This window comes from Rhinolophus sinicus, chromosome 15 (assembly GCF_057876585.1).
Source record: "Rhinolophus sinicus isolate RSI-liver-muscle chromosome 15, RSI-T2T, whole genome shotgun sequence".
Classification (NCBI taxonomy): Eukaryota; Metazoa; Chordata; class Mammalia; order Chiroptera; family Rhinolophidae; genus Rhinolophus; species Rhinolophus sinicus.
This window is the reverse complement of record NC_142515.1, coordinates 14,172,063-14,198,238: the sequence shown is the minus strand read 5'-3', so window position 1 is coordinate 14,198,238 and position 26,176 is coordinate 14,172,063. Positions and strand designations below refer to the sequence as shown.

General features: G+C 46.7%; 1 protein-coding gene and 1 long non-coding RNA gene across 3 annotated transcripts in view; one reads left to right on the top strand and one right to left on the bottom strand.

The window, feature by feature from the left end:
* Window positions 1–3,121, bottom strand: part of LOC109444078 (uncharacterized) — a 43,561-nt gene extending 40,440 nt beyond the window's left edge. For both annotated transcript variants that reach the window (XR_016018880.1, XR_016018879.1), the window contains exons 1-2: window positions 2,988–3,121; window positions 1,561–1,654 (exon numbers count right to left, since the gene is read on the bottom strand). This is a non-coding gene — a long non-coding RNA (uncharacterized LOC109444078). The remainder of the gene's footprint in view (window positions 1–1,560; window positions 1,655–2,987) is intronic.
* Window positions 2,521–26,176, top strand: part of HABP2 (hyaluronan binding protein 2) — a 33,244-nt gene continuing 9,588 nt past the window's right edge. Inside the window, exons 1-6 of the mRNA XM_019725188.3 lie at window positions 2,521–2,539; window positions 3,894–4,014; window positions 15,963–15,999; window positions 22,820–22,930; window positions 24,398–24,505; window positions 25,707–25,823. Coding sequence (XP_019580747.3) covers window positions 3,946–4,014; window positions 15,963–15,999; window positions 22,820–22,930; window positions 24,398–24,505; window positions 25,707–25,823 — 442 coding nt within the window. The 5' untranslated portion in view covers window positions 2,521–2,539; window positions 3,894–3,945. The remainder of the gene's footprint in view (window positions 2,540–3,893; window positions 4,015–15,962; window positions 16,000–22,819; window positions 22,931–24,397; window positions 24,506–25,706; window positions 25,824–26,176) is intronic.

Here is a 26,176-nt window from a genome sequence, read left to right as displayed (position 1 = left end):
GTAAGGGATTCCCTGCCAGAAAGTGGTCATTTTTTGCCTGGATTGGAGACTAGACACCCTGAGCACAAGGCCCTTTTCATTTCTGAGGGTCTGGGGGGTTCAGCAGGCACCACCCCATAAAAAGATTTTACTGAGAGCAAGACCCTCTGTTTGCAAAGTACGTTCTGTGCCAGCCACTGCACTTAGCACCTTACCTTTAAGCACTCACATATGCCTCTCAGTAACACCAGGAAGTGGGAACTATATTATTCCTATTTTACAGGTGAGGAAACTGAGGCCCAGAGAGAGTAAATGACTGGCCCAAAGTCATACAGCAGGGATGTGGCAGAACGGGGGTTCACCCCGGTCTCTTTTGAGTCCAAGCTGCTGTTTGGGGGGCACTCTGCTGCCGCCTCATACTGAAGGCATAGAAGGAAGACTGCTATCCCTCAAGGGATACAAATAAACATGAAACAGATGGACTGAGGCCCAAGCAGTGGTTGCCAACCTGGCACATCAGAGTGTGGGGCTCCAGTAGGGGGACTGTGTGTATAGAAGGCTTTCCTTAGGGTGGAAGAATCAGCCACTAGAGGACTAGAGCCCCAAGGCCACCTGAGGCAGGACAGGCGTTCTCTCCAAAAGCATGTAACCTAACATGTGACAAAATGTCACCCAGAACTGAGAGAATAGACAGACTTGATCCCATCGAAAACCCCCATCGCGATGAGGGCTAAAGGCTCTGTGTTTGAATTATTTTTTCTTTCTTTCTTTCCTTCCTTCCTTCCTTCCTTCCTTCCTTCCTTCCTTCCTTCCTTCCTTCCTTCCTTCCTTCTTTCTTTCTTTCTTTCTTTCTTTCTTTCACAGGACTTTATTGGGGGAACAGTGTGTACTTCCAGGACTTTTTTCCAAGTCAAGTTGTTATCCTTTCAGTCTTAATTGTGGAGGGCGCAGATCAGCTCCAGGTCCAGTTGCTGTTACTAGTTGCAGGGGGCGCAGCCCACCATCCCTTGTGGGAGTCGAACCAGCAAGCTTGTGGTTGAGAGCCCACGCTCCAACCAACTGAGCCATCTGGGAGGCAGCTCAGCTTAAGGTGCCGTGTTCAATCTTAGTTGCAGGGGGCGGAGCCCACCATCCCTTGCGGGACTCGAGCAGTTGAACCAGCAACCTTGTGGTTGAGAGCCCACTGGCCCATGTAGGAATCTAACCAGCAGCCTTCGGAGTTAGGAGCACGGAGCTCCAACCACCTGAGCCACCGGGCTGGCCCCTGAGTTTGAATTAAAAAACCAGAAATTCCAGGTAAATTTGTACCACCTCCCCAGATGAAGACATATTACATGATAAAGTAGCCTCTTAAATTGAAAGGATTAAGTATCTTTTAGAGAATTCTCTCCTTTAGGGTTACGTGCAGAAGTGTATTCAACTCCCACAGCAGTGATAACAAAACTTTAGGGAAGAGACAATATGTGGGAGGCCTGTGGTTATTCCACAAAGAGCAAAACTGTTCACTTTTTGCTTGTAATAAAGGGAAGATTACATGTCAGGGAAATTAATCCGGATTAAAAAAATGAACAACCAATTTACCTGGGTCACTTCCTGTTCACACCGGAAGAAAAGCTTGTGGTTTGTTTTCTGGGAATCTCTCCACAAAGTCAGAAGGTCACTAGTTCATACAGCGCTGTGGAGGGGGGAAGAGACACGTAAATCATGCGAGTAATTCAGTCATCTGACTTGCCTGAAATTTCCATTTCTACTTTTTACCATCTGTGCAGATGTTACAAAGGCTCCAGCTTTGAATCTGAAAAACAGCACACCCCTCGTGCACGCAGCCTCTTTGGCTCTTGCTCTGTGATCAAATAACCATCAATGGTACCACACCAAAGACCCACTTAGCCACCATCACCGCTATTGCCACCTCCCACCCACAAGGACTTCCGCTTCCCATCATCTTGTTTCATTTTGTTTTGGCACCCATCACTAACTCAAATTAACTTGCTTATTTTTTTCATTATCTGCCTATCTCCCCTCCTCAACCAGAACGTGCGCTCTTTAAAAACAAGTTCATGTTTGCCGCCTCTCACCCTGCATTGCCCACACCGGACTCACAGCAGCTCTTTGGTGAACAGTCGATGAATAGTAATATATTGTTCTTAAATACACTGAAGGTGTTTAAAATTTCACAAATACTTTAGTTTTTCCACAGCCAGTTTTTGGTTTTGTTTTTGTCTTTTCACACTGAGTGGGCTATGCTAGCTTATGTATCCTGGTTATAAAGTATCCAGCTGTCGCTTTCATAAAGTGGTTATTCATTTTAGATATATTTATTGAGAACCTGTCATGGGCCAGGCAAGTGCCAGGCATCCATGCCAGGAATTCAACGGTGAGCCAAACAGAGTGCCTGCCCTCATGAGCTTTCCGCCTAGTGGGACCAGTGGGGGAACAAATAATAAATTAGCAGCACTAGTATGCAGTTACAACCTTGGTAAGTGCAAGAAGGAAAAACCTACCCAGAGCCTCCGAGGAAGTAATGTTTCGGCTGAGATTTGAACACTGCATTAACGAGGTGAGGTAACTAAGTGAACTTGCTAAAGAGTGATTAGGGTTAAAGTGAAGAATAGAGCTATGGTTGGAGTAAGGATTAGGGGAAAGATAGGATGAGGACAGTAAAAACTTCCCAGGAAAAGGGACGAGCCTGTGCATGTGCCATTGGGGGCAGGTGGATGTTGGCCAAGGGTGAGTAAATGGCTGCCCCAAATAGGATGGAGACAAAATAAGCGGAGAAAAGAAGACAAATTGAGAGTTATTCAGGAGGTAAAAGGTCGGGACTTGGTTTGTCCTGTAAGGGCCATATGTGGTGGCTGGGCATGGATTTTGTCTCCTGGGCAGGTATTCATGGGACCCTCCATGGCTGGCAACCTGGCTTCCAAAGGTGGAAGCAGCCACTGAGCATCTGAGAGTGTCTGCCAAATAGAGATGGCCGGTGGGTGAGCAGGAGGCCCCGGAGCACTTACCTCAGTTGGCAGCAGGGTTTCAGAAGCTGGATTTAGGATTCCGGAGGGAGGATTTTGCAGCCCTTACATAGATTTACTGTGGGAAGTCAGGTGTTTACAGGAGCTCAAGTCCATGCTTATTCAAGAGATCAATTGTGTTCACGAGAGCCCACATTTAAGAAGTAACTGCTGCTTTATATAGCCCTACCTGCCACCAGTGTAGCTAAATAAGGAACACAGGAAACAACTGGCCCCAAACATGAGCATCATGGGTTTTTTTCTCCCTCTTGATCAAAGAAAGACTCCAATGAAAAGAAAAAAAAAATAATTAAAAAGTAAAAACCTTATGTAATGAAATTTGAAAGAAAACTTTTGAAGCCAACAAGCAACCACGGGCAAGGCTTCAAAGGGCCCAGAATCAATGTTTGTCAATAGCAGTTTTGCATCCTTTAATTTATCTTTCATGAATATAAAGCGTGATGTTATTAGGAGCTCATCCGTGCCTTAATTCTGTTTGAGATTTGATGAATCAGAACTCTATTAACATTCTGTCCGAATCAGCAATGTCAGAGGCCTGTGGCAAAAAGCCTCACCTGAGCCCAGCTTTCATCCTGCAGCTGGGATGCTAGTTAACCATCGGGCCTTCTGCACTGAACACTCAGGAGCCCCCCAGGTGCAGCCAAGAGCTGGGGGGTTTTATCTCTGCCACTTTCTTTGGAGACTTTCTCCCAGAAAAAAAAAAAATCCAACCACCCCATGATTCAGCCCAGCCCCAAAGTTACCATTTGTTTAATCAAGATAGTTGGTTTGCAAAACATTAAACATTAAACAGTATTTGATGCCTAGTTAATAATTTGCATCCTCTTCATCGGTTCCTGAATCCTTGAAGACTGACATATTCCTCCCCCCCCCCCCCCCCCACCAAAGGCAACAAAAGAAATTGTATGTAGAGCAAAACAAGAGTCCTTAAACTGCAAAGATGTTTGCCAGAATCTCTGATCTCCGTGTTCTGCTGCTAATGGTTCTGGCTGGAACGACAGCCTTCGGGGTAAGTGTTCTTTTCAAATACCTGTAGTTGAGAGACTCTGGTTATTTGGATGACCAAAAGCAGCTGGGTCAGGAGCAACGAGAAACTTTAGCTGTGAAAGACTAGCATTGTCATGTCGGATGCGTCCTGATTGTCAGAGCCAGTGCAGGCCTGTGATGTTGGCTGCTGAACTCCATGAAGCCATGCAGCTGACGTGAGCCCTCTTGGAGCAAAGTCTCCATGAATGCCCTGCAGTGAAGGGGACGGGGGGCAAGAAAATCTGCTAAGGCTGATTGTGGGTTGTGCTCTAGCAGGGATCTCAGAGACCCCTTTGGGAAGTCATTGAGGGCTACAAATTCTCTCTGTAAACACCCCCCCCCACCCCCATTTTCCAGACATTTGGGTGACACTTGGATAAGTATTCCTGTGCTTTGGCCCTAGAGGAGAACCCTGATGGCTGCCAACGATCCTGACATCCGGTTTACTTAGGTGGATTAGATTAGGAGAGAAGCTTTGTGGGCAGTACGTTAATCCCCCCGTACCTCGTGGCTGTGATTGTAGAGGTGTAGAGGTGAACAGGGGCCCAAGGTAGGTCACGGTGAACAGCAGGGGAGGAAGAGACATCAGAGGATCTCGCATGGGGGACTCAAGACATTTGGGAGCAGATGAGTTGTGGAGATGCCGGCTCCCTCTGTGGGCACGTGAGTGGGGCCTTCCACAGACACAGGGCCTCCTGGAAGTCCTTACTGGGTGTGGTTGGAAGCGTGAGTGAGCTGTGGGGCCAGGATTTGAATCTCAGCTGTGCTGCTTTCGGGCTATGGAATGTTGGGCAAGTAACAATTCTCTGAGTCTCAGTTTCTTCTACTGCAAAACAAGTGATAATCTCTCACAGATTTGGGGAGGGTCAGGATTGATTAAACAAGGCAATGCATGTGCCTTTCACCAAACGTTAGCTCTTTTCCATTAACATTCCCAGAATGAACATGAGTTGTCCCTAAGAATCAGAAAATCTGCCCCTTTGTTGGGAGACAGGTAGAGAACTGAAATAACAGCCATCGTCTCTTTGTCTCATTAAATACCTTTGCCTTTTATTTCCCATTTTACTCCATGCAGCTTTTCCTGCAGGAAGCAGATTAAAGTCCAGGTTTTCTGATGAGCTTTAAAAACAATAGCTTCTCCTTCGTTTTCAGCAAACTGAACTCAGAAGCTTACCTTAGTCCCGTATTAAGCTTCCAAGTGACTCACCTCTGAAAGAGTTTTATTTTCCAATGCTGACTTGCGTATGTGTGGTGTAGTTGCAGTGACAAATTGTTATCAAGCCCCCCACGTCATTTGGTTACTTGGTGGATGTCTAAGGCTGAAACTTAGCAGAAATATCATAGAGAAAAGCGGTGGAAATTATCAGAGGCCCACAGGGGGTCCAGAGACAGTACCAGTCAGAAAGAATTAGATCTTAACATTTGCAGGCAAGGAGAGTTGATGCAGTCTGTTTGAAGTTCACAAAAAGATAATGGTCCCCCCAAATCCTTTTTTTTTTTTTTTTTGGCAAACCCCAGTGAATTTTTAGGGTTAGCGATGAAATTGTAAGTCAATAATGGATAAAAGAGAAAATATGAGAGATAGCCTTCAGGCAATGAGCTTAGTCAATTCCAAGGAGAGGGTTCAGGGCTTTGGAATATTTCTTACCCCAGATGTGTGCCAGACAGGTGGTCGGGACGGCAGCTTCATCTCACAGGCGAGTACACAGACATCCAGGGGAAAGTGGCCAAGTCTCTCAGATGCTTTGGAGAGTTCGGGGCGTCATGGGGAGGAAGGTGCCTCATAGCCAGATGGGCTGGGTGGCCTCTCCTATCCCACATAGCTAAAAATAATAACCAACTGCTACCATTTAATGAGAAATCCTGTGTGCCAGGCTCTGTGCTTTCAATAAATTGGTCCATCTCTGGAAGGACCCTAAGAATTAGGTACTGGATTGCTCCCAATTTACAGATAAGGAGCTGGGTAACTTGATCTCAAGTCATACTGCTGAGAAGTGGCAGAGCTGAGTTCTACTCTATGGCTGGTGTGCATCTGTCTAGACAAGCTCTCTTGCCTGGACCCTGCCTAAGATGAGATTTCTTCAGTCCATAGAGCGTCAGGGTCATAGTCCTTCCTCTAGGGACAGGAAGCTCTTAGATGAGGGGACTGTTTGCTGGGTAGAATGATGTGGACTCCATGTGACTCTGAAAATTTAAAGAAAAACAATTGTAGGGTCTGTGATCACTACCATTGGAAAGATGCCCGAGTAGCCTCCTATGAACTCAGATCATGCAGCAAACCTTACGATGACAACTCTGTGTGCACATCTTTAACATAGATTTTTATTCAGATATCCACCATCCAAAGAGGTACAGGTCAAATATTACAGTGGACACCAGGGATTCATTCATAGCGTCTTCCTGGTCTGGTCCAGATTTGGTTTTCCTTGTCAACTGTATGAAGGACGTGTCCTGTCTCCAGCGCTTAGAAACCTTTGCTTGCTATTGTCCTTAGGATGATTTGGGGTGCCACTGGGCTGGGCCATGATGGAATTTGACCTCTTTCAGGGTCAAAAGCCAGAGGACAATGCTTATTTTATTAGACCTCATCCCTGGAGAGAAGAGAAGATGATGGTTCCTCCTCTCCCCTGCAAGAGTCCTTGCCATTGAAATGCATGTTTGCTCCCATTTCTGGTCTTTTTAAACCCTAGATTTTAAACCCAAGAACGCTAGAACTCTAGAATCCCTTCAGGTATAGAGCTGCAAAAATGTTTGCATAGACCAGAGTTAGAAGATTGGCAGCTTGGTGTATATTCTGCTCACAGCAAGAGTTTTGTTTGGCAGATAGAAGGTCAATCTGAAGAGTATTTTGATTTCCTTTCAATTGCTTGGCGACATTTAAGAATCAGAACGTTTCACATAAAAATACAAATGTCTTGCAAACCAGACATTCTACTAACAGGGAATTCACATTCTTGCAAGGCAGGAGGGGGAGGGGAACCAGTTCCTTCCCTTATGAGAAGAAACTGAAGCCTTCCTGATCCCACAAGCCCCACCATTCTCTATTGTTGACACCCTCTCTGCATGACTGATATACATTATATGCCTGGTTCTACCTTGGAGAGAGAGAGACAGACAGAGAGCGACAGACAAAGAGAGGGACAGAGCGACAAAGAAAAAGCAACCTTGTCTGGTTATTGTTCAGAAACACCGTGGGTGTTGAAGTACTGGGGCCAATTTTGACTGGTCAAGTCACTGGGCTCAATATCTAATTAATTTAAGCATCCAAATCTTCTCCACCCCAGGACCAAACCAGGCCTTTGTGGGGAAAGATACAAGCTACCCGTTTCAAAACCTCAATGCTCTAGAATGTCAGTCTCTTGCAGGCTGAGGAGACATCCCTCCCTTTTGTTGTAATCCACACAGAATTTTACAGAAACGAGAGGGACTGAATTTCATGGTACCTTCTTATAGACTTAAAAAGACAAAAAAGAAAAAAATCCTGGTCCTAAGAACAAGTCCCCCTGGTTAGCTTTGGCATTGTACACTGGCATTTGGGGAAATCAGGTCACAAGAAATTGCATGTGTATCTAGGCACAGATATAGTTGTATTTTAAGTTCATTATGATTCCCTAAATGCAAAAGCAATTCTGCTGTCACAGAGAAACAGCATGGCAGAAAATTCGGCAGCCCAGATTTTAAATAAAATATGCTTTTTCTTCATAATTAATGTAGCAAGGTTTTCTGGCTTAGGACTTGGCAAATAAGTGGTGTTGGGGGTTGGGGGGGAGGGTGGGGAGTTGGTGTAACGTGCCTGTGACCTGACAAACAAGTTCCAGGAAGAGTTTGTATTGAGCAAGATTTCCTCAATGGTTCCACAATTTGCAAAATAAAAATTAAAAAATTCAAACTCCCTAATGACAGTGGCTCATAATCATAACGATAATCGTAACAGCAACCATTGATCAGATATTGTATATTTTATGCTTATTGTGTCATGAAAACTTCCTAGCAGCCCTTTGAGGTGGGGACCACTGTCATCCTTAGTTTACAAAGTAGAAACTAAGCTCTGGAGAAGTCAAATAATCTGCCCCAAACGGCAGCCCTGGGAAAGTACAGAGCAGGATTCAACCCCAGGTCTGCCTGATGCCACGTTCCATGCTCTGTGGTAAAGGAGGTAAAGGTCACCATGCCAGGTGCTACCCAAACCGAAGGAGACAGTTCAATGTGGTATCGAAGGTGTCAGAAGGGGCAGTGGCCTCAGACTCCAGTTTCTGGCAAGAGATGAAGTTACTCCTTCCTGGAGGCTCCTTCAACGGCCCCTGAAGCTTTTCCTTTTAACACCAGAAGGATCAAGTCTTGTCAGATAGGTGACTATTAGTTCAGTGCTTTCAAAACTTTAATCGTGAATGAATCCAACTTCAGAAATTTTGCCAAAGCCCAAACTAGTTTCTTAGTACTCTTGTTAAGCAGACTCACCTAGTCTTTACCTAAATAGGTTTATTTTTAAAGGAAACTACTGTAAGTGGAAAATTTCTTTTTTAAATGGGGTCTTTGAATTCTAACTGGCTACAGTTGTCACCCTACGGCTCAGAGCCTGAAGCCTGCTTTCTCCTGGTTAAAAGGGGAGATGAGCGAGAGGTAGAGGATAGAAACCTACCAGAACCACCTGAGTCTTTTTCCTTGATAGGATCAGAAGGGTTGACAGTAAAATTGAGAAGGGAATGACTTTTTCATGCTGCATTTTTGATGTGATGTCACGCCCTGGCTCGGTGCCACACGAATCGGTCTGGGTGTTACCAGTGGTTCGCATTCCACATCACGGGAAGCACAGAAGTGAAGACAGCTTCAGGGGTGGAGTTGGTTTCCATCAGTGGGAAGCTACTTTTCTGAGCCCCTGGGCTGTCGGCTGAGGCCAATTGGCCAAGACAGTCAATATGGGGGCGTGTGCCCACGTGGCAGGCCCCAGACTTGTCTGCTCTTTTGTTGGTTCATTGCCTTTTCAAAAGGCTTACAGGTACATGATCACATCCAGAAAACAGTGTTTGTTTTTATACAATCTCCTCATCCTGGATGGTGTCACTCCCTAAACTTCAACAACCCCGCCCGCCCCACCCCGCGGTCTATCTGACCCAAGTCCCATTTATACTGATATTTCTCAGCAAATACTTAACCAAAAAGTAATTTTTTTGTAAATGCTATACTCCCCCTGGGCAGCCAAATCCCCTTGAATTAAACAGCAGGTTGGGTAAAGGAACTCTTACTTTTACAATTGGGGAAACTGAGGCACAGAGAGATTCAACAACTTGCACAGGAGCAAAGATAGGCCCAGGAATCTCCTTGGCCAGAAGCTTCATGCCTAAGAGAGGTATAATCAGAGTGTTCACGGGCAGAGTTACCTGGGTACTGCTTGAAAATGCATGTTCTGGGCCCATTCCAGAACCACAGACGTATCACTCTTGTAGGGGGAGCTCAGGGAGCTGCATTTTTATCAAGATCTCAAGATAAAAGTAGAAATTTCCCAGGTCTACCCGGGAGACTCTTCTTTCTGCTCCCTGCCCTATCGCTACTTGCCACATGAAGCTGCAGTCCATCCCTCAGTTAACTGGATAGGGGTCTGAGTGGGCTCTAAAGCGCTGAGCTTTACAGCAGGAAAGCTGCACAGGGACCTCCTGAATCAGGCACAGGTGACTGACCTCAGAGTGAGGAGACCTGGTCTTGAGCCCCTGCCCGACCCCAATCCACTCATGTCCTCACAGGAGCACTTGCCCCTCCTGGGCCTCAGCTGTGCGGTCTGTAGATGAAGGGTCTAGGCCAGCCCCTTTCCATGATACCTTCTGGCTCATCACTGAGGTTCCAGGCTTCACCCAGGCTCCCAAGAAGGAAACCACACAGAGGGACCACTGTCTGGTCCCTTTTCCTTTGGCCTCCAAATTTCCCCATTCGAACCTTCCCTCCTTGCCCCGAACTTCATATTAGAGCAAAGCCACCAGGAAGCCACCAATTCCTGGACAGCATTGCACAGCTTGTGAGCGAAAGCGAGAAGGGTGAGATTCCTTGTGACTAAAAAGGATAGAGTGGCACCACGTCACATTTATGAGGATGGCTAGAATTTTAAAAAAGGGAAAATAGCAAGTGTTAGCAAGGATGTGGAGAAATTGGAACCCTTACGCACTGCTGGTAGGAATGTAAAATAGTGCAGCTACGGTGGAAAAGAGTATGGTGGTTCCTCAAAAAGTTAAACATAGCATGATCATATAACCCAGCAATTCCACTCCTAGGTATATACCCAGAAGAGTGGAAAGCAGAGGTTTTTGTACACCAGAGTTCACAGCAGCATTATTCACAATAGCCAAAAGATATAAATAATCCAAGTGTCCATCAACAAATGCATGGATAAACAGAATGTAATGTACAATGGAATACCACAAGAAAGCATGAAATTTTGATATATGCTACACATGAACGGACCTTGAAAACATTATGCGCAGTGCAATAAAGCTAGTCACAGAAGGACAGATGTTATATGATTCTCTTTAGATGAGGCACCTAGAATAAACAATTCATAGAGATGCAAAGTAGAATAGAAGTTACCAGCAGCTTGGAGGAGGGAACAGGGGGATTTATTATTTAATGGATTTAGAGTTTGTGTTGGGGATGATGAAAAAGTTTTGGGTATAGATAGTAGTGATAGTTATAAAGCATTGACAATGTAGTTAATGCCACTGAATGGTATACTTACAAATAGTTAAAATGAAGACTATTATGTTATGTATATTTTACCACAATTTTTTAAAAAAGGACTAAGTGGCCTTGCAAAACTGTTTATCTCATGACATAGCTTATGTTTGCAGCATGAGCCAGTGTAGAAGGATGGTTTGAGTCAGCAGCTGGGCTAATGACTGGGACACTGGCAACACGTGTCTTCTGTCACCTCCACCCCTCACCTTGACCTTGAGCTCTGTGCAGCAGTGGAGACTGGCCCTGCTGAGCTGCGCACTGTTTTCCTTGGTCAGTCTTCCAGCCCAGCAGCTGCAGCCTCACTTAGCCGTGGCTCAGAGATCTCTCCTACCCACTACAGTCCTTTCCTGGTGGTAGCAGCATCTGTTCTACCACCAGTTCATGTGAGCAAAAAAGTACATCTGAAGAGGAAGGGATGGCTGAGAGTAGAGTCCCGATATTTTACCTCTCAGGTGAAAGATGTTTTTTGCTTTTGTTTCCTTCTAAGCCAAGCTTCTGGCCCCCAAAGGCAGGACTGGCCCTCTATTGCTTCCCAATCCTCTGAGACCGTTTTCTATCAGCTAATTCCTGGAAATCGTCAACTCAGAGTTTTAACCTCTGCCCTTTTGTTTTGTTTTCCAAAAGATTTTGAACTCTGAAAGGTAGAGGAAGAACCTGAGTTAAAATAATCGTTACATTAGGACCAAACAGGTTAGACCTCAATGCCCTTCACACCGAAGGAGATTATACTGTAAATCAGTAAGTCTCAGAGACACTTCTCTCTCTTTCTCTGCCTTCCTTCTCTCTCTGCCCCTCCCTGCCTTCCCCACTAACCAACCTTAGCCTATAAGACACCTGACCTTGACACATGGTCTCTGGTCACTGGGCGGGAGTTTCACATTGTTGAGGGCCAGCTCCTAACTGGGGAAGGCTATGGTCCTGAGCCATGGATCCATTGAGAAAGCCCAAGCGTGGAAGAGATGGTCCATCAGTTGGATCTAGAGGGGTCTCCCTGAATCTCTTGCAAAGCACCTCCCTTTCCATGTGCAAGTAGCGGATGTTTCCAGCTCTCTAAGGGGCTCTGGGGCAGTTCTGACCCCATGCTACGGTATTTTAGCCCTGTTGAGACTAGGAACGGATGTGGTGGGAGAAGCAGGCAGGGCCTTACCTGCCTTTGGATCTGGGTGGAGATGTTTACTGAGATGTGTTTGCCTCAGTGAACTGACTGAGGCTCCCCAGTTATCATTGGGGCCTAAGGGCCCTGTCTGTGTCCTGCCAGGACTGGGCTAGTCTAGACAGGATTTTCACAAAGCTTTCCAAGAACAGGGGCCCAATCTCTTAATGGAGCTCAGTGCCTCTCCTCCCTTAGGGTTAGCAAACTCTTCTGTTTCCTTCCCCTCCATCCTTTTGTTACAATGTACATACATCACGGTTCCCCATCCCTCACAGCCATGGAGATTGGGAGTGAGAGGTCTGGTGTAAAACTGGCTCCATTTTATCTCAGCTCCAATACTTACAGAGTTACTCTGGGCAACTTAATCTCTGCAAGTCTGTTTTCTTACCTCTAAAATGGCTGTACTTACAGTACCTCCATTATCAAGTATTGTGTGCCATCAATGAGACAAAATGCATGTAAAACATTTAGCATAATTCTAGGCACAATGTCAGCTCCTAATAAATGTGAACTGAAATCATAGTTATCGCCTCCTCCTTGCTCTGCATTCATCTTCTTTTGACTTTGTAAGTCCCAGGAGTAGGACTTCTTCGATCCTTTCCCTGTCTCTGGAAAAACTGAATGGAATATGGGATGCAAGGAGACAAATCCATCCTCCGCCCCCGCCATCACCCTGGTTGGTTTCAGGATCCAGCTGTGTGGCATCAGTAACTGCCTTACTGGCCTGGCCTTTCCCGTGTGTTCCCCCACCTACCCAGCTTGGTGTCTGGGCTGCCAGTTTCCACATATCACCACAGCCTCTCTCTGCTGTGGACTCAGTGATTCACAAAAGGAGTGGGCCTGCTTCAGATCCCCCTGACATGCAGCCCAGGCTGCACAGCTGCGCGGCAGCTGCTTCAGACTCCTTGAGAACCCATGGGATTGCAAGCCCCCACACCCACACCCCCGCCACAACCCCCAGCCCAGGAAGATCTGGCTTTCTTTTTGTTTGGTTTCCCTCTGCCTCCAGCTTCCAGTTACAACTCCTGGGAAGGGCACGTCTGCCATCTGCTGGCCATGGGCAGCGCAGCACTTGGCTGACCCTCAGGCTCTAGTTTAGAATTAAGATGTGGGGCTCTGGCCCAGGCTCACGTGTTCGAGGGCCTTTTCCATACTCGGTCCTGGGAAGGATGCTCCCTGAAGTGCTCCCTTCTGTCCTGCCCGTTTCTCAGGGCTGAAGGTGGCCAGGCATGGCCCACACTACTCAGCTCAAACAGTAGAATTCAGGGGGTATCTCTATCTCCTCAGGGCTGGGCAGAGGCAAGTAGAGAGGGGGAGGCCCTGCTCTCCAGACAAGCTAAATGGATGGATGATGAGACAGGACAAAGGACCAGGACCAAGGCAGAGCTGACTGGGTGTGACGAGGGTAAGACTGAAAGAACGGCAACATGCATCTGTCCTTGGCGTCCTCTGGGGCCCCATTTTTGGTAATGCCCTGGCACGCAAGCCCAGAGGCGTCAACTTCAGATATTGCCATTCAAGCACCCCAGACCCAGGAACACCCTTGAGACCTGAGCCTGCCTTTCCTCTGCCAGGCCTCCCCGTATCACCCCCACCCGCAAACAAAACACCCACCCTTTGTCTCATTTTCTCCAGCAACAGGGTTGTGGGACAATGACGCAATTAAACAGGCACAGTCCAGACAACAAATGGCCTCTCTCCCTTTTGGTGCCTTCCTTTCCCCTCCCTAACTTTTCATTTTGTAATTTTTCAAACCCACAGCAAAGTGGAGAGATTAAGACAATGAATATCTTTTATCCAGATAGTTGCAACAACGAACACTTTGCCACATAGCTTTCTCGCTTGTGCATATATATATATATATATATATATATATATATATATATATATATATATAGAGAGAGAGAGAGAGAGAGAGAGAGCCAAAAAATGTATACACATTTTAAGAAAGGAAAATACTGTATTAAAATTGTAATACTCAATATAGGCCGATAACAAAAGATGAACACAAGTCATATGTATACATATTTTTGGCACCCTCGGCTCATATATATATAATTTGTTTTGGTTGGTTGGTTGGTTGGTTGGTTGGTTGGTTGGTTGGTTGGTTTGCTGAGTCATTTGCAGCTAAATTGCAGACATCACCCTCAACACTTCAGCACACATCTCCGAAGAATAAGAACACTTTCCTACAGAACCCGCAATACCATTATCACGCTCAAGAAATTCAACATTGCTACAATAATACTACCTCACATAAGTCTACATTCAAATTCCCCAATTGTCCCAACAATGTCCTTTATAGCTATTTTATAGTAATACAATCTAGGATGCTGTCGTGGACCACACACTGCATTTGGCTGTTTTGTCTCTTTAATCTCATTTAATAAAAAGCCGTCTTCCCATCTTTTTTGTCTACATGACATTGGCATTTGTGCTGGGTCTAGGCTTGCTGTTGTGCAGAAAGCCTACAACTTGGATCTGTCATGTTCCTCGGGAGGAGATTCAGGATAAGCATTTCTGTCAAGAACGCTACTTATTGATGGGCCCTTGGTATGTCATGTCAGGATACATTCTTGTTTCTTACTTTTCTTCCCTAATGTATCATCTGCCTAGTTCCCCAAATGGTTACGGAGGCCTACAGTAGAACAGAAAGTTAGAAATTCTGCCGAGGGTACAGCAAGCAAGAACACCAAGTTGCCTAGATAGATGTGGGTACCGGGAAGGTGCACACACGACCACCAAGTCCCAAAGGGAAATGTGGCAGCTGATAGAGTCTCTCATTTTCTAAATCAGAGGTCAGCAAACTTTGTCTATAAAGTGCCAGACAGGCCATATTTGGCGCTATACTGTCTCTGTCACAACTACCCTGCCATTGCACCACAAGCAGTATGGAAGCAAATGGGCATGGCCTGTTCCAAAAAAAACTTTATTTGTAAAACCGCAACTGCTGAGGTTGGCTGAAGGGCCTTAATTTGTTGACCCCTGATTTAAGTGAAAGAAAATATTCCTGCTATTAAGGGAGTAAAACTTTCCTTTCCTGGTGAGCACTGCACTCTAAGAGGTACAGTTGATACCATTATTTCTTCAGCCAAAACTTTTTAAGGAATGCCATGTGCCAAGCACTGTGCTTGGTATTTGGGTAATGACATCAGTGGTGAAACAGACAAGGTCCTTGCCTCTCTGGAGGACATGTCGGATGTGAGAGATAACATGCAAATAAACAAATACAAAACGAAGTGCTGGAAGGATGCAGTGACAGAACAATGGGTGTGTGTGTCATACTGAGAAGGAGCTAGGGAGGACTCCTGAGGAGATAACTTTTAAGCTGAGACCTAGTGACAGTCATGAGGAAGAGCTTTCCAGGCAGAGGGAATAGCAATTGTAATAGCACCTGAGGTGGATGGAGCATGGCTAGAGCCATTTTGAATCCAGGGATGGCTGGAGATTTGTCAGGGGCAGGGGGAGGGAAGAGCTTGAGAGGAGGCTGATTGGTCGTGGCAGGTGTTTGTATTTTATTCCAAGAAGAAAATGAGAAGTCATTGGAGTGGGTTAAGTATCTGTCCATCCCCAAGCCAAAGAAACTGTCACCCAAGGCAGTCACCTGGACACAGCTGTGTGACCTCTGACCTCAATTTGCTCATCTGTGATCAGGCTAATAGAAGCCTTTTCACAGGGTTGTTAGAAGACTTAAATGCAGCAATGCACAATCAGGCAGAGAGGAGATGCTCAATGCATGCTAATAACCATAGCTGACCAGATGGTCAAAACCTACCTGTACAGCCAGGTTCCAACCTGAGAACAGGTAAGTGCGAGCACCGCACATCCATACCAAGGCAGAAGGGCAATGCTTCCGCTGGATTAGGATGTCTTCAAATAGGCCCCACCCCCTCCCTCCAACCCTGGCCCCAGCTGCAGCCCTCAGAAAGCACCCAGTGCTCCTGTGCCCTGGACATGACCCTGTGAAAGGCTCCCCTCAGCTTGCAGGAGCTCAGGAAGGCACTCAGCCAGCTCGGCAGACTCATCCTTGCTCTGCTCTGTGTCGTTTTGTTTTTCAGTTCTCCCTGATGTCTTTCCTTCCAGTCCCGGACCCAGGTGAGTGGGCAGATCTTCCGGGAGCTCCTCACAGGCTGGCTCTGGGATGGAGGAAAGGGGGCCCACACATGTGGGTGTTGGCAAGACCTCAGAGTTAACACAGTTCAGAAGTCAGACTCCTTTGAGAATTTCCCCAGAAAAATGCATTCCTGGGCATTTATATGTCCATGCACACACACAATGCTTTACACAATTTTGAGTTGCCTGTGGATACCCCATGCCCAGTCTCAGGACCCAAAGGGAAAAACTGCTGATGCAGTTGAAGCCCTTCATTTTATAGAGGAGGAAACTGAGGCCCAGAGAGGGGAAGCAACTTGCCTCAGGTCACACAGCCCCTTAGTGGCTTAGGTGAGGTGACAGGGCCAAGGCAAAGTGAGGATGTCATCAAGCTATGACTGGCTTCAGGCAGGCCAGCTCTGTGCCACCCCCACTCAGTCCACCCCCCTGGGGAGCCAGCACCTCTTTGCTGAGAGGATGGTGCGAGTGCCATGCAGGCAGCCCCAGGCTGACCTACCTCTGGCAATGGATCCCACCAGTACCCCCACCTGGTTTGTTTCCTCAAGACTCAGTGTGTCCACTCCCCAGCGAGCCCTGCTCTTTCCCAAAGGCTCACTCTCACCCCTCACTCTCTCACCTTCTTTCTTTCCTGTATCCTCTGCCTGGTGCCCCCAGCCAGGCCCAGGTGGAGCAGGACTGCTCCTTCTTGCCACATAATCTGCTCTTGGTCTCTGGCTCTGCGTCTGAATCTCTTTCTTCACTGCTCTGAGACCCAAGGAAGAAAAGTCCCCTCACTGCTCCATCGTAGCAGAGGCCAGCAGTCGCCACTGGCAGCGACGTGGGCTAGCCACCCACAGAGGACAGGAGCCAGGCAGACAGCACACGGAGACTGCCGTCACGTCTAAACTTGGAATCAAGGGTTTATTTGGAGCAACGATGGGATGACTGGCCCAAATTCAGCTTGATAGTCAGTATTCTTCCGAAGCAAAGCCCCGGATGAGCAGACAGCTTTGTGCCGACTCAAGGCAATCAGTGCCGCCCCATGCTTAGGGAATGCTTGTGGAATTGGACAAAAAATATATGTGACCATGGCCTGTGGGTTTTTGAGAGGATCTCCTTCGCCCAAAGCAAAGGAAAATGTCCAACCCAACAGTCTCCTTTGGAGAATCCTGTTTCAGAGGGCTCCCCCTGCTGGCCATCCCAGCATCTGCACATGGACTCCACGGAGGGTCCAAAGCCAAGAGCTGCCTCTTCCTCAGCTTTCAGCACCAATTGCTCAGGCACCACGAAAGGGGCTCCTTTGGTCTGGGTGTTAGAGAGATGGAGCTGCAGAACTGTGGGGTCACCTAGTGGGAGCCGCAGGAGCACAGAAGACTCCGAGATCTCACTCTCGCATGTATTTGAAAAGCAGCCTCACCCTGAGTCCATGGGTTGGACTTTGTGGTCATAAGAGGTATCTCTACGTCATGACACTTTACTGCCATTTTCCAGAAGGTATGAAAGACATCTACAATGACTATCAGTGTATGACAGCCTGGAATTGTGCAGGGAACAATAAGAACAACTGTAAGCGGTGGCCCTACTGAACAGAGATCACAGAAAAGGGAGTGGATTCATTCTACGTGTCCATAAGGCTTCTAGCTTTAATTAAATAGGTTGGTGATTGACTATAGGCTTGCATTTAATCTGCAAACAGGAAGAACTTTCTAATCATCAGAGTTATCCAAAAATCTGAATGGGCTGCGGGCTCTTGTGAAGTAGTGAGCTTCCCATCACTGGTGATATGTAAGCACAGGCTAAAAAAACAACTTAGTAGGGAGTGGAGAACGTCAGATTTAACATCCTGAGATTTTGGGCTCTGTAAGAACTCAGGCAGTCACTTCTAGATGTTTGGTAATTAAAGGACCCTGGAGCACCCCACCCCTGGACTCCTGAATCCATCTCAAGGGGTTCTATCAGCCTCTGACTGTGGAGCGGGGTGAGAAATAGTGGCTGGGCCTTCCGGCAAAGAACAGGTTAGGTCTGAAAAAACACCCGTATTAGTGTCTGATTTAATTTCACATGGGGGTTGTGCTGTGATGAAATTTGTCAGATCCCAGCAGGCTTATGACCACAGTGTGGCCAAGGAAACACTGTGCTCATGCCCATGGGCAAACTGCTTCTTCTTTAGTTGATCTTGCTGGAGATAGTACATGGTGAGGGTCTTGCTGGGCCAGCAGGTACCCAAGCCACAGTCCCCAACGGGTGGCAGAGGAGGTGGCCATCAAATAGGACAGACTCTGCCTGTCTCCCCTAAGCAGCTGATGTGACAGCCAACAGGCCTGTGGAAATGCCTCTTCAAAGCTGGTTTGGCTCTGCCCGGCAACACAGGCTGAGCCCATCCATCAGCTGTCCTGCTGCCTGCCAGTGAGGGTCTCCACTGGGCTTGCCCTGTCAGCTGCATTGGAAGTGTCAAATGCAGGCCGACAGGGCTGGGGTTTGGGGGAGGCCATTGGAGGAACCGTCTGTGCCACGGTGATGGATGACGCCAACAGGGACGGCATTCCAGGGATTTCTATTCCGTTCCACACATCTGGCAAGCTCTTTAACCAGAGCAGCTGCAAAACTTCCATCACAGGAACTGTGGAGTTTTTCCGAGAGACCGTAGGTATGGACCACCATAATCCTGGTCGAGAGACCTGGGGCATGTGCTAAAGGAGATTTCCCAATGCGAAGTACTTCCTGGAAGCTAAAACCCATGGAGTCTCGTGAAACATAAACCCCCAAGAGGCTCCAGGGCTCATAAAAACACAAACCAGACAAGGAGTTAAGTAGACTTGGTTTCTGATGCCATCGCTGTCTGCCTTCGTTTTTCCTTTTCTTGAAAATAGAAATAATAATACCTATGCCATGGGGTTATTTTAAGGTTAAATAAGATCATGTGCAACACATTTATTTAGTATAATGTCTGATACACAGAAAATACTCAATACTTAACCTATTATTAGGATTATTTGGGTTAACTCAGGATATTTTCACTCTTCTTCCTGATAAATTCTAGAAATAGACTCTGATAAATAGATAAATCCACAAGGATTTCTTTATACCTAATATAATATGCTCCTGACAGCTGCCCCATTCTTCCCCCAAAGCTCTCTCCTTTTTTATAGCCTAGAGAAAGTCTCAAATAATCTGTATTTAAACCTGGAGTGTTTTTCTACAATCTATCAATGGAACCAAATTTTATGTTAGGTTGCCATTCTTTTCTGCCCAGAAAAGTACTTGGACAAGTTTCTAGACTCCTGCAGAACTCAACAGGCATTTTCCTCATCAAATACCTGACCCAACTCTCACAGAGTTTCTCTCCTAAATCCCGTTTGCTCTGCTCCAAGCAAACACCATCTTTGCTTGCAGAGCTGTGTGCAGGCCAATCAGAAGGAAGGGAGGCTTAGCCATATAGGGAAAAACTGGTCTGTCAAACACACAACTGCACATAGGCCACTGAGGGGTAGAGAGAGGAATAGATAGGGCCCTTGCTCTTAAGAAACCAACTATCTAGTCGAAGAAAACAAATCGGAGAGACCAAGTTAAATACAAACCACAAGAAAGGGGTGTCATCTGAGATCCAACAATGAAACCTAAAACTCCATGGCTACCTGGGCCAGCGAGTAATGTTCTAGAATCTAAAATTCTTATCCCACTAGCAACCCAATATCAATCAGGCCCTGTGTGTCCATTTGTTATTACTGCATAATACCCTACCCCAAACTCGGTGGCTTACACCACTAACCATGTATTTAGATCTTAATTCTTTGGGTTGGCTATTTAGACTGAGTCCAGCTGTGCAGCTCTCCTGGTCTGAACCAGGCTCAGCTGGTGGATCAGCTGCACTTTCTCACGTGTCTGCAGCCTTGGCCAGGGCCACTGGGCCTGCTGTTGCCTCATATGTTCTCTTACCCTCCTGTAGAATAGGGCAAACTTGTTCACATGAAAGGCCCAGGGGTCCATGACAGAGAGGACATGTACAGTGCTCGTTGAGGCCCAGGCACTCTGTCAGCTGGCACATGGTCCTTTCACCACGTGCTGTTGGTCAAAGCAAGTCCCAAGGGCAGCCCAGACCCAAGGGGTGGGGAAATCAACTTCATCATTTGGTGAGAGGAGATGAAAAATCACATGACGAAAGGTGTGGCTACAGGGAGGGGTGGGGAATCAGGGCCATTTTTTGCCCCATCAGATTGGTTCATACCGCACAAGAGAGCCAACATAGAACTTAAGGCTACCAGACCTAGTCTTGGCCACGTCTAGCTCCCCACTACCCTTTCATCTCCTTCCTTGGCTGGCTTTCTTCCCCCACCCAACCCAGACTAGAGGCTTCTTTGATGGAGGCCACATCCCACTCTTATTTGTATGTCTCTCCACTGTTTTCAGTGCCTTCCTGCACCTGGTATAATACTCGGCCCATTGTAGCTGTACAGTACACGTTTGTTACATAGACAATGGGATTACGTGCCAACAGAATAGAAAAGACAAAGTAAGCTTTAAGTTTGGAGGTGGAGAAACCCTCCCAGGTGACGCCCCTAGAAAGCATTTTCAAGCCACGTAGCAGCCCACCCCAAATACAGAGGACCTTAGTGCCCTCCCTAGCACAGCCCTCCAGCTGGATGGCTTCTGGGGACCTGGGGCTGCCGAGCCTCTGCTGTTCTACCCACCTCCACCAAGGGCCCTGAGCCTTGGAGACTAGCAGGGACATATTGCCTTGGTTGGTGGGAGTAGGATTCAAAGCCCACACGTTTTATTCCCACCTTAGCTTCCTCGAGAGATAAGCAGACCTTGGTCACAGGGCTAAATTCAAGTCAAAATCCTCCAAGAGACCTGGGAAAGTCACACCCTTCCGTCTATGTAAAACTCTCATTCTTCAACTATATCTTCAAGGGGTTAATTTTTAATGGCCTAGCCAAGATTAGTCAAGCTGACCCTTCACCTCTGGGAGTGCTGGGAGAAATTATGGGAGCAATCTGAAGGCACTTATCTATAAACGCCTCTTAGAAAAACAAAAATACCTGTCCAGAGAAAAGAGAAATAAATAAATGAGGCAGTCATCTCATTACCAAACCCCATTGTCTCTCCCAAATGTCAGTTGGAAATCTTTTATGTCAAACTCAGAAAAACATTTTTTTTTCTGAGTTTCTCACTTTTCTTTCTCTGCTTTATCAAACTAGATGGAAAGAAACTTTATTTGCTCCGGGAAGACAATGGCCTTATCTTCAACCTAGATCCTCATCCCTGGAAAGGTGGCTTCCTCTGGGAGCATTTTCATAGTGGGGAAAATCAGCTCGGGAGAAATAATGAGCAAGCAAAGGGAGTCTTGACTTGACACTGTGATAAATGAGGTGAAACTCTGGCAAGGAACCAAAGTTGGCGGATTCAAAAAGGAAATAAAAAGATAGTTCCATTTTAATGGGAACTATAAAACAGCCATTGTGCAAAAGTCGATTTTTCAAAAGCCAAAGAGATAAAGACTATCGGGAATGACTGAGAGAAGAGTAAGATAATGTGGTTGATAATCAGGCTTAGGTAAAGTGCCATCCGCAGAGCCATCAGCTGGCTCTGTGGGAGAGCCTTTTCAAGTCGGCTATCTGCATTTGTTCCTGCCTCATTATCATATGCATCTCTGGATGGCTTCCTTATGCTTCTGCTTGCCATACTCCTGCCAGCTGGAGAGAGCAAGAGAGCAAAGTCGACCCAACTTTCTGCAAATCTCAAACTTCTCTCCATGAGCCACAGAGCTCCCAGCATCTCCCAAGGCCCCGGACAACAACAGGCTTGAGTCCAGCCTTACACACACCTGATCTTCCCAGTGGGCGGGCCTAGTGTGAGAGGTACACCTGGAGGCAACTCCATACGCTGCCCCGTCTTTCAGTGGGCAAGATCCATGAACCTTTTCAAGGTTGTCCTTGGGTGATCCCTAATTAGCAAGCAGGGTATTCAATGCGGATGGCTGGACCCCATTCCCAAGGGCAAGTGTGGATGTATCTGAGGCTGTGTCAGAGGCCTGTTAAAGCAGCCGAGCTTGTGCAATTTAGGGGTTATAGGGCGGTATGCTGTCTTAGTTCAGATCCTGCTGTTTATTAGCTATATGACCTTAGGCAAGTAACTTCACCTCTTTCCACCTCAGGTTTCTCAAGTTAAAGTAGAGATAATAACACACTTCCTAGGTGTTTATGAGGATAAAATGGATGGTTCATGTCACATGCTTAGCACAGGCCCTGGTATATAGTAAAGGCTCAATAAATATCAGCTGTGGTGACGACTCTGTAGATACAACCTGGGAGTTTGATGCTGTGACCAAGGGGACAGTGATGAGTCGCTTTAACTTCATTAAGCTAAGGTGACCCACAAAGTGCCATGGAAAATGCTCTTAAGGGCAACTGGTATGACCCTGGACCAATCTCGTATGGGACCTTGGAGACCTTTTAGGCCCAATCATCTTCATTCTATTTGTAGATGACAAAATTGGGGCACTGAGGATTCCATTGGCTTGCCCAAGATTGTAGTTAGTGGGAAGCCAGAACTTGACTTCTTGTTCCCATTTTCAATCATCTGCTCTTGACCTTGCCAAGTGCCCAGCTGCTTTGCTGAGTCATCACACTCCCACCCCCAAGGACAATTCATCTTGCCTGATCCTTTCTGTCCACCTCATCAGCGCGAGGAGATGGAAAGACACGTGATTCCTTCTTCAGGACTTAGAAATACTTAGGGAAAAAAAGGTGTTTGGTGAAATGAAATGCTGATTTATTTGAGTCTAATGTTTAGGGTTTCTTTGGTCCTGTTCCCACTTCTGTAGATTGGACTCCTGACAACTATGAGTACAGCTACGAGGATTACAACCAGGAAGAGACCACCAGTAGTGCGGTTGACCACCCCGAGAATCCTGACTGGTACTACACAGAGGATGGTAGGTACCAAAGCTGTTTGGGGGCCCTCCTGAGAGGAGGGCAGCACACCTGGAGGGGAATTTATGTGTCATCACATGCGAGGGCCTCCTTCGCCTCCTGCTTTCTGACTGGCGTTGGTAAAATAGGTATCAGAGACACGATCTAGACTCGCTTTTTTTTTCAGTTAGAATTACACACTGTGAGACCTGGGGAGGGTCCTAGAGACCATCTCTCCCACCTTCAAATAATAGATGAAGCAAATGAGGCAGAGAGGTGCTGACTTAGCCAAGTTGATATGGTGAGTTAGTGCATCACCGTGCAGGTCTCCTGACACTGTGACTAGGAGTCATATTCAAAGTCATTCCTATGTCTTTGATTACAAGTTGGTCCTAATGATGAAGAATGTGAGTTAGCAGGCAGCACCAGATTGTAGCATTCACAAATTTGGCGTTAAGACTTTTCCTTTCCTCCCACCGGGGCTGTGGTTTTCTTTTCTCTTTTCAACTTTTCAGAAGCGTTGCTCAGTTGTTAGGATGTGTGTGTGTGTGTGTGTGTGTGTGTGTGTGTGTGTGTACTCACACACGTGTGCTTCTACCACATTTGTGTTTGTGTTTGTGGTTTCTTAACCCACGCAGTAGGACAGAAAGGAAAATGAGAAGCTGGGCCCAAGCAAAGCCATGTGACTAAACCAGGGGAAGGAATGGAAAGCACTTAGCAGCTGGAATTAAAGCTGTGTAACTGTGTGAAGTGGCCTGGAAGGCAGGGCTAAGATATGGGGCAACAGGGGAACATCAGAAGGGACCATCAAAACAAGAGCCGGGCCCAGGGATCCTAGTTCCTGAACCAAAGAACAATGTGTGTGAACAGAAGGATAAAGAATTCCCCGAGGGAAGATCCATTCAGACAACCATGAAAAGCCAAAGGCACAGATGAAATATGACAAAATCTAACTGAACAAGTAGTTGAAGAAAGATGAAGGCCACTGGGTCATTTCCTCCTCGCTGTCAATTTTTCTGTCACCCTCTTGCCTTTGGTCTTCTTGCCTGATGTTCAGAAAGCTTGTGTTTCGTTAGGGGTGGGTTTTCTTTCCCCAGTCCTGACCTCCACCCCGGGGCACTGGGAGTAGGGGAGGTCTTCGGGCTTGTGAAATGCCTTCAGCATCAGAGACAGACCCCACAGCCCTCCCAGCGAGACTGGGAGGAGAAAAACACTGATGAGGGAAAAGGGGAGTTTCTCAATGAGAAAGGCTGAGGGGAGTCAGTCCTGATTCCTTCTCGCCTGCCTTTTTTCTAACCTGAAACCCTCTCTCGGGTCCTGTATCTGCAGTTTTCCTTGCTCTCTAAGGACAATGCCAGCTTCCTTCTTTCCCCAGTTACTGGCTAGGCAATGGCTTTCTCATTTGGGCAGGAGACTGAAATTCGATGAGCAAGTGGGGGGACTTCTCACCTGCTGTTCATTGCAAACACTGACTTCTGCCCGTGTCTTAGATCCATGCCAGCCCAACCCCTGTGAACATGGCGGGGACTGCCTCATCCAGGCGGACACCTATGCGTGCAGCTGCCCAGCCCCTTTCTCTGGAAGCAGGTGTCAGGCAGGTGAGTGCACCTTCACCAGATCCATTCTTACGTCTGAGCGGAATAGGAGGCAGTTCCTCCTCCAACTCTGTGGGAAACAGGAAGGCTGAGCGATCCCATGGAAAGAATTATAACCACACACATTGTGTCATGCGTAATGGATGCCTCAGCATGGTCACAGACGGCATCTCACCGAATCCTCATCCTAGCATGACAGGACTAGTATGTCCATTTTACAGATGAGAACATCAAGGCTAAGAGGAGAGAAGTACTGGACTCTGACTAAGATGTGTTCCAAACTCAGGACTTTTTTCTGTTGTTGTTTAGACTGTTTAGACTAACTACAACAGAGAAATATTGTTCTCAAATGGGACAGCAGGAAGAATCTCAGGGCACATAATGCCCAACTCAGTTAGAGAAAGGGAGCCCAGAGAGTCCAGGGGACTTGCTCATAGTCACACAGCTAGTTAGGAGAAGAGCGGAAATTAGAGGCCTGGTGCCTAAGTCCTGGATCCATGCTCTTTCTTCCTGCCATCTTCACTAGTGGAGACTCTGATAAAAGCTGTGTCTGCCTTTAGTGAGTTCTTATGGGCACACCATAAAGCTATGTGATAAAGCATGAGGACTAAAACTCTTATGGATTAATGGCACCCTTAGTGAGAACCTGGATTCTGTTCCATGTAGCAACCATCTAGCTAGGATGGGGGAGGCAGTGAGGGTCTTACATACATATAGGGTTTTATGGTTGGCTTCTTTCCTCTGTGAACTCTTCATTTATTCCTCCTATTTTCAGTCCTATAAATCCTTCAATAAATGTTTCAGGATGGTTTGGGATATCGACATAAAAATGGTATCTAGGTTCACCCCTCAACTTCTCAAAAGAATGGGAAAAACTGTAAACGGATTATAAAATCAGCTATAAAATGGAGAAACTCAAATTGCGGCTCTATTTGTTTGTTGACGGTGTGAAAATTATCAAAATTTTTATTAATATAGACTAATAAGACTATGAACACTGGAAGCAATCATCCATGACTCAAGGATTAGAGAAAAGCCTTATGGGGTGTGGGGGAGAAGGCATGGTATTTCAGGACCATGGACAAGGGCACACACTCAGCCACCGGGTCCCCAAGCACTGTACTTTACAGGTATCCCTCTAAGTGACATGTGCCCCCAATAATGTCCTGTACTTTGAACCTTCTTCTCTATGGATCTCCTACAGTGAAAACCAAGTGCATGGATAAGCCATGTGGCCGGGGCGAATGTCTCATTACTCAGAGTCCTCCCTATTATCGCTGTGCCTGTAAACACCCTTACAGGGGTTCAGACTGCTCCTCAGGTAAGTGCTGGCGGCCCCTTCTGTGCTAGGCGTTGTCTATCTTGGCTTGTGCCTGGGATCTCTGCATGCTACTGTGTGGCAGTCCAGATAGATTTGATGCTTTAATAACATCCAAGATGGCCATTATAGGTAGGACTTTTTAAGATTCATCATCCCTGGAGAGTTACCGAGAACCGACTGATCTGTGCCCCGTCCCATCCAAAAAGAAGCATCTTGAAATTCGCTTCCTTCAGGAAGTGGGCCCTTGTCTATTCTTAGAGTGGCCCATGTAGGGAACTAAATCTGTATCAATTCACTGTGAGTCAGGTATTGTCCCAAGAGATTTACGTTCTCCCTCACAGTCTTCCTTGCAG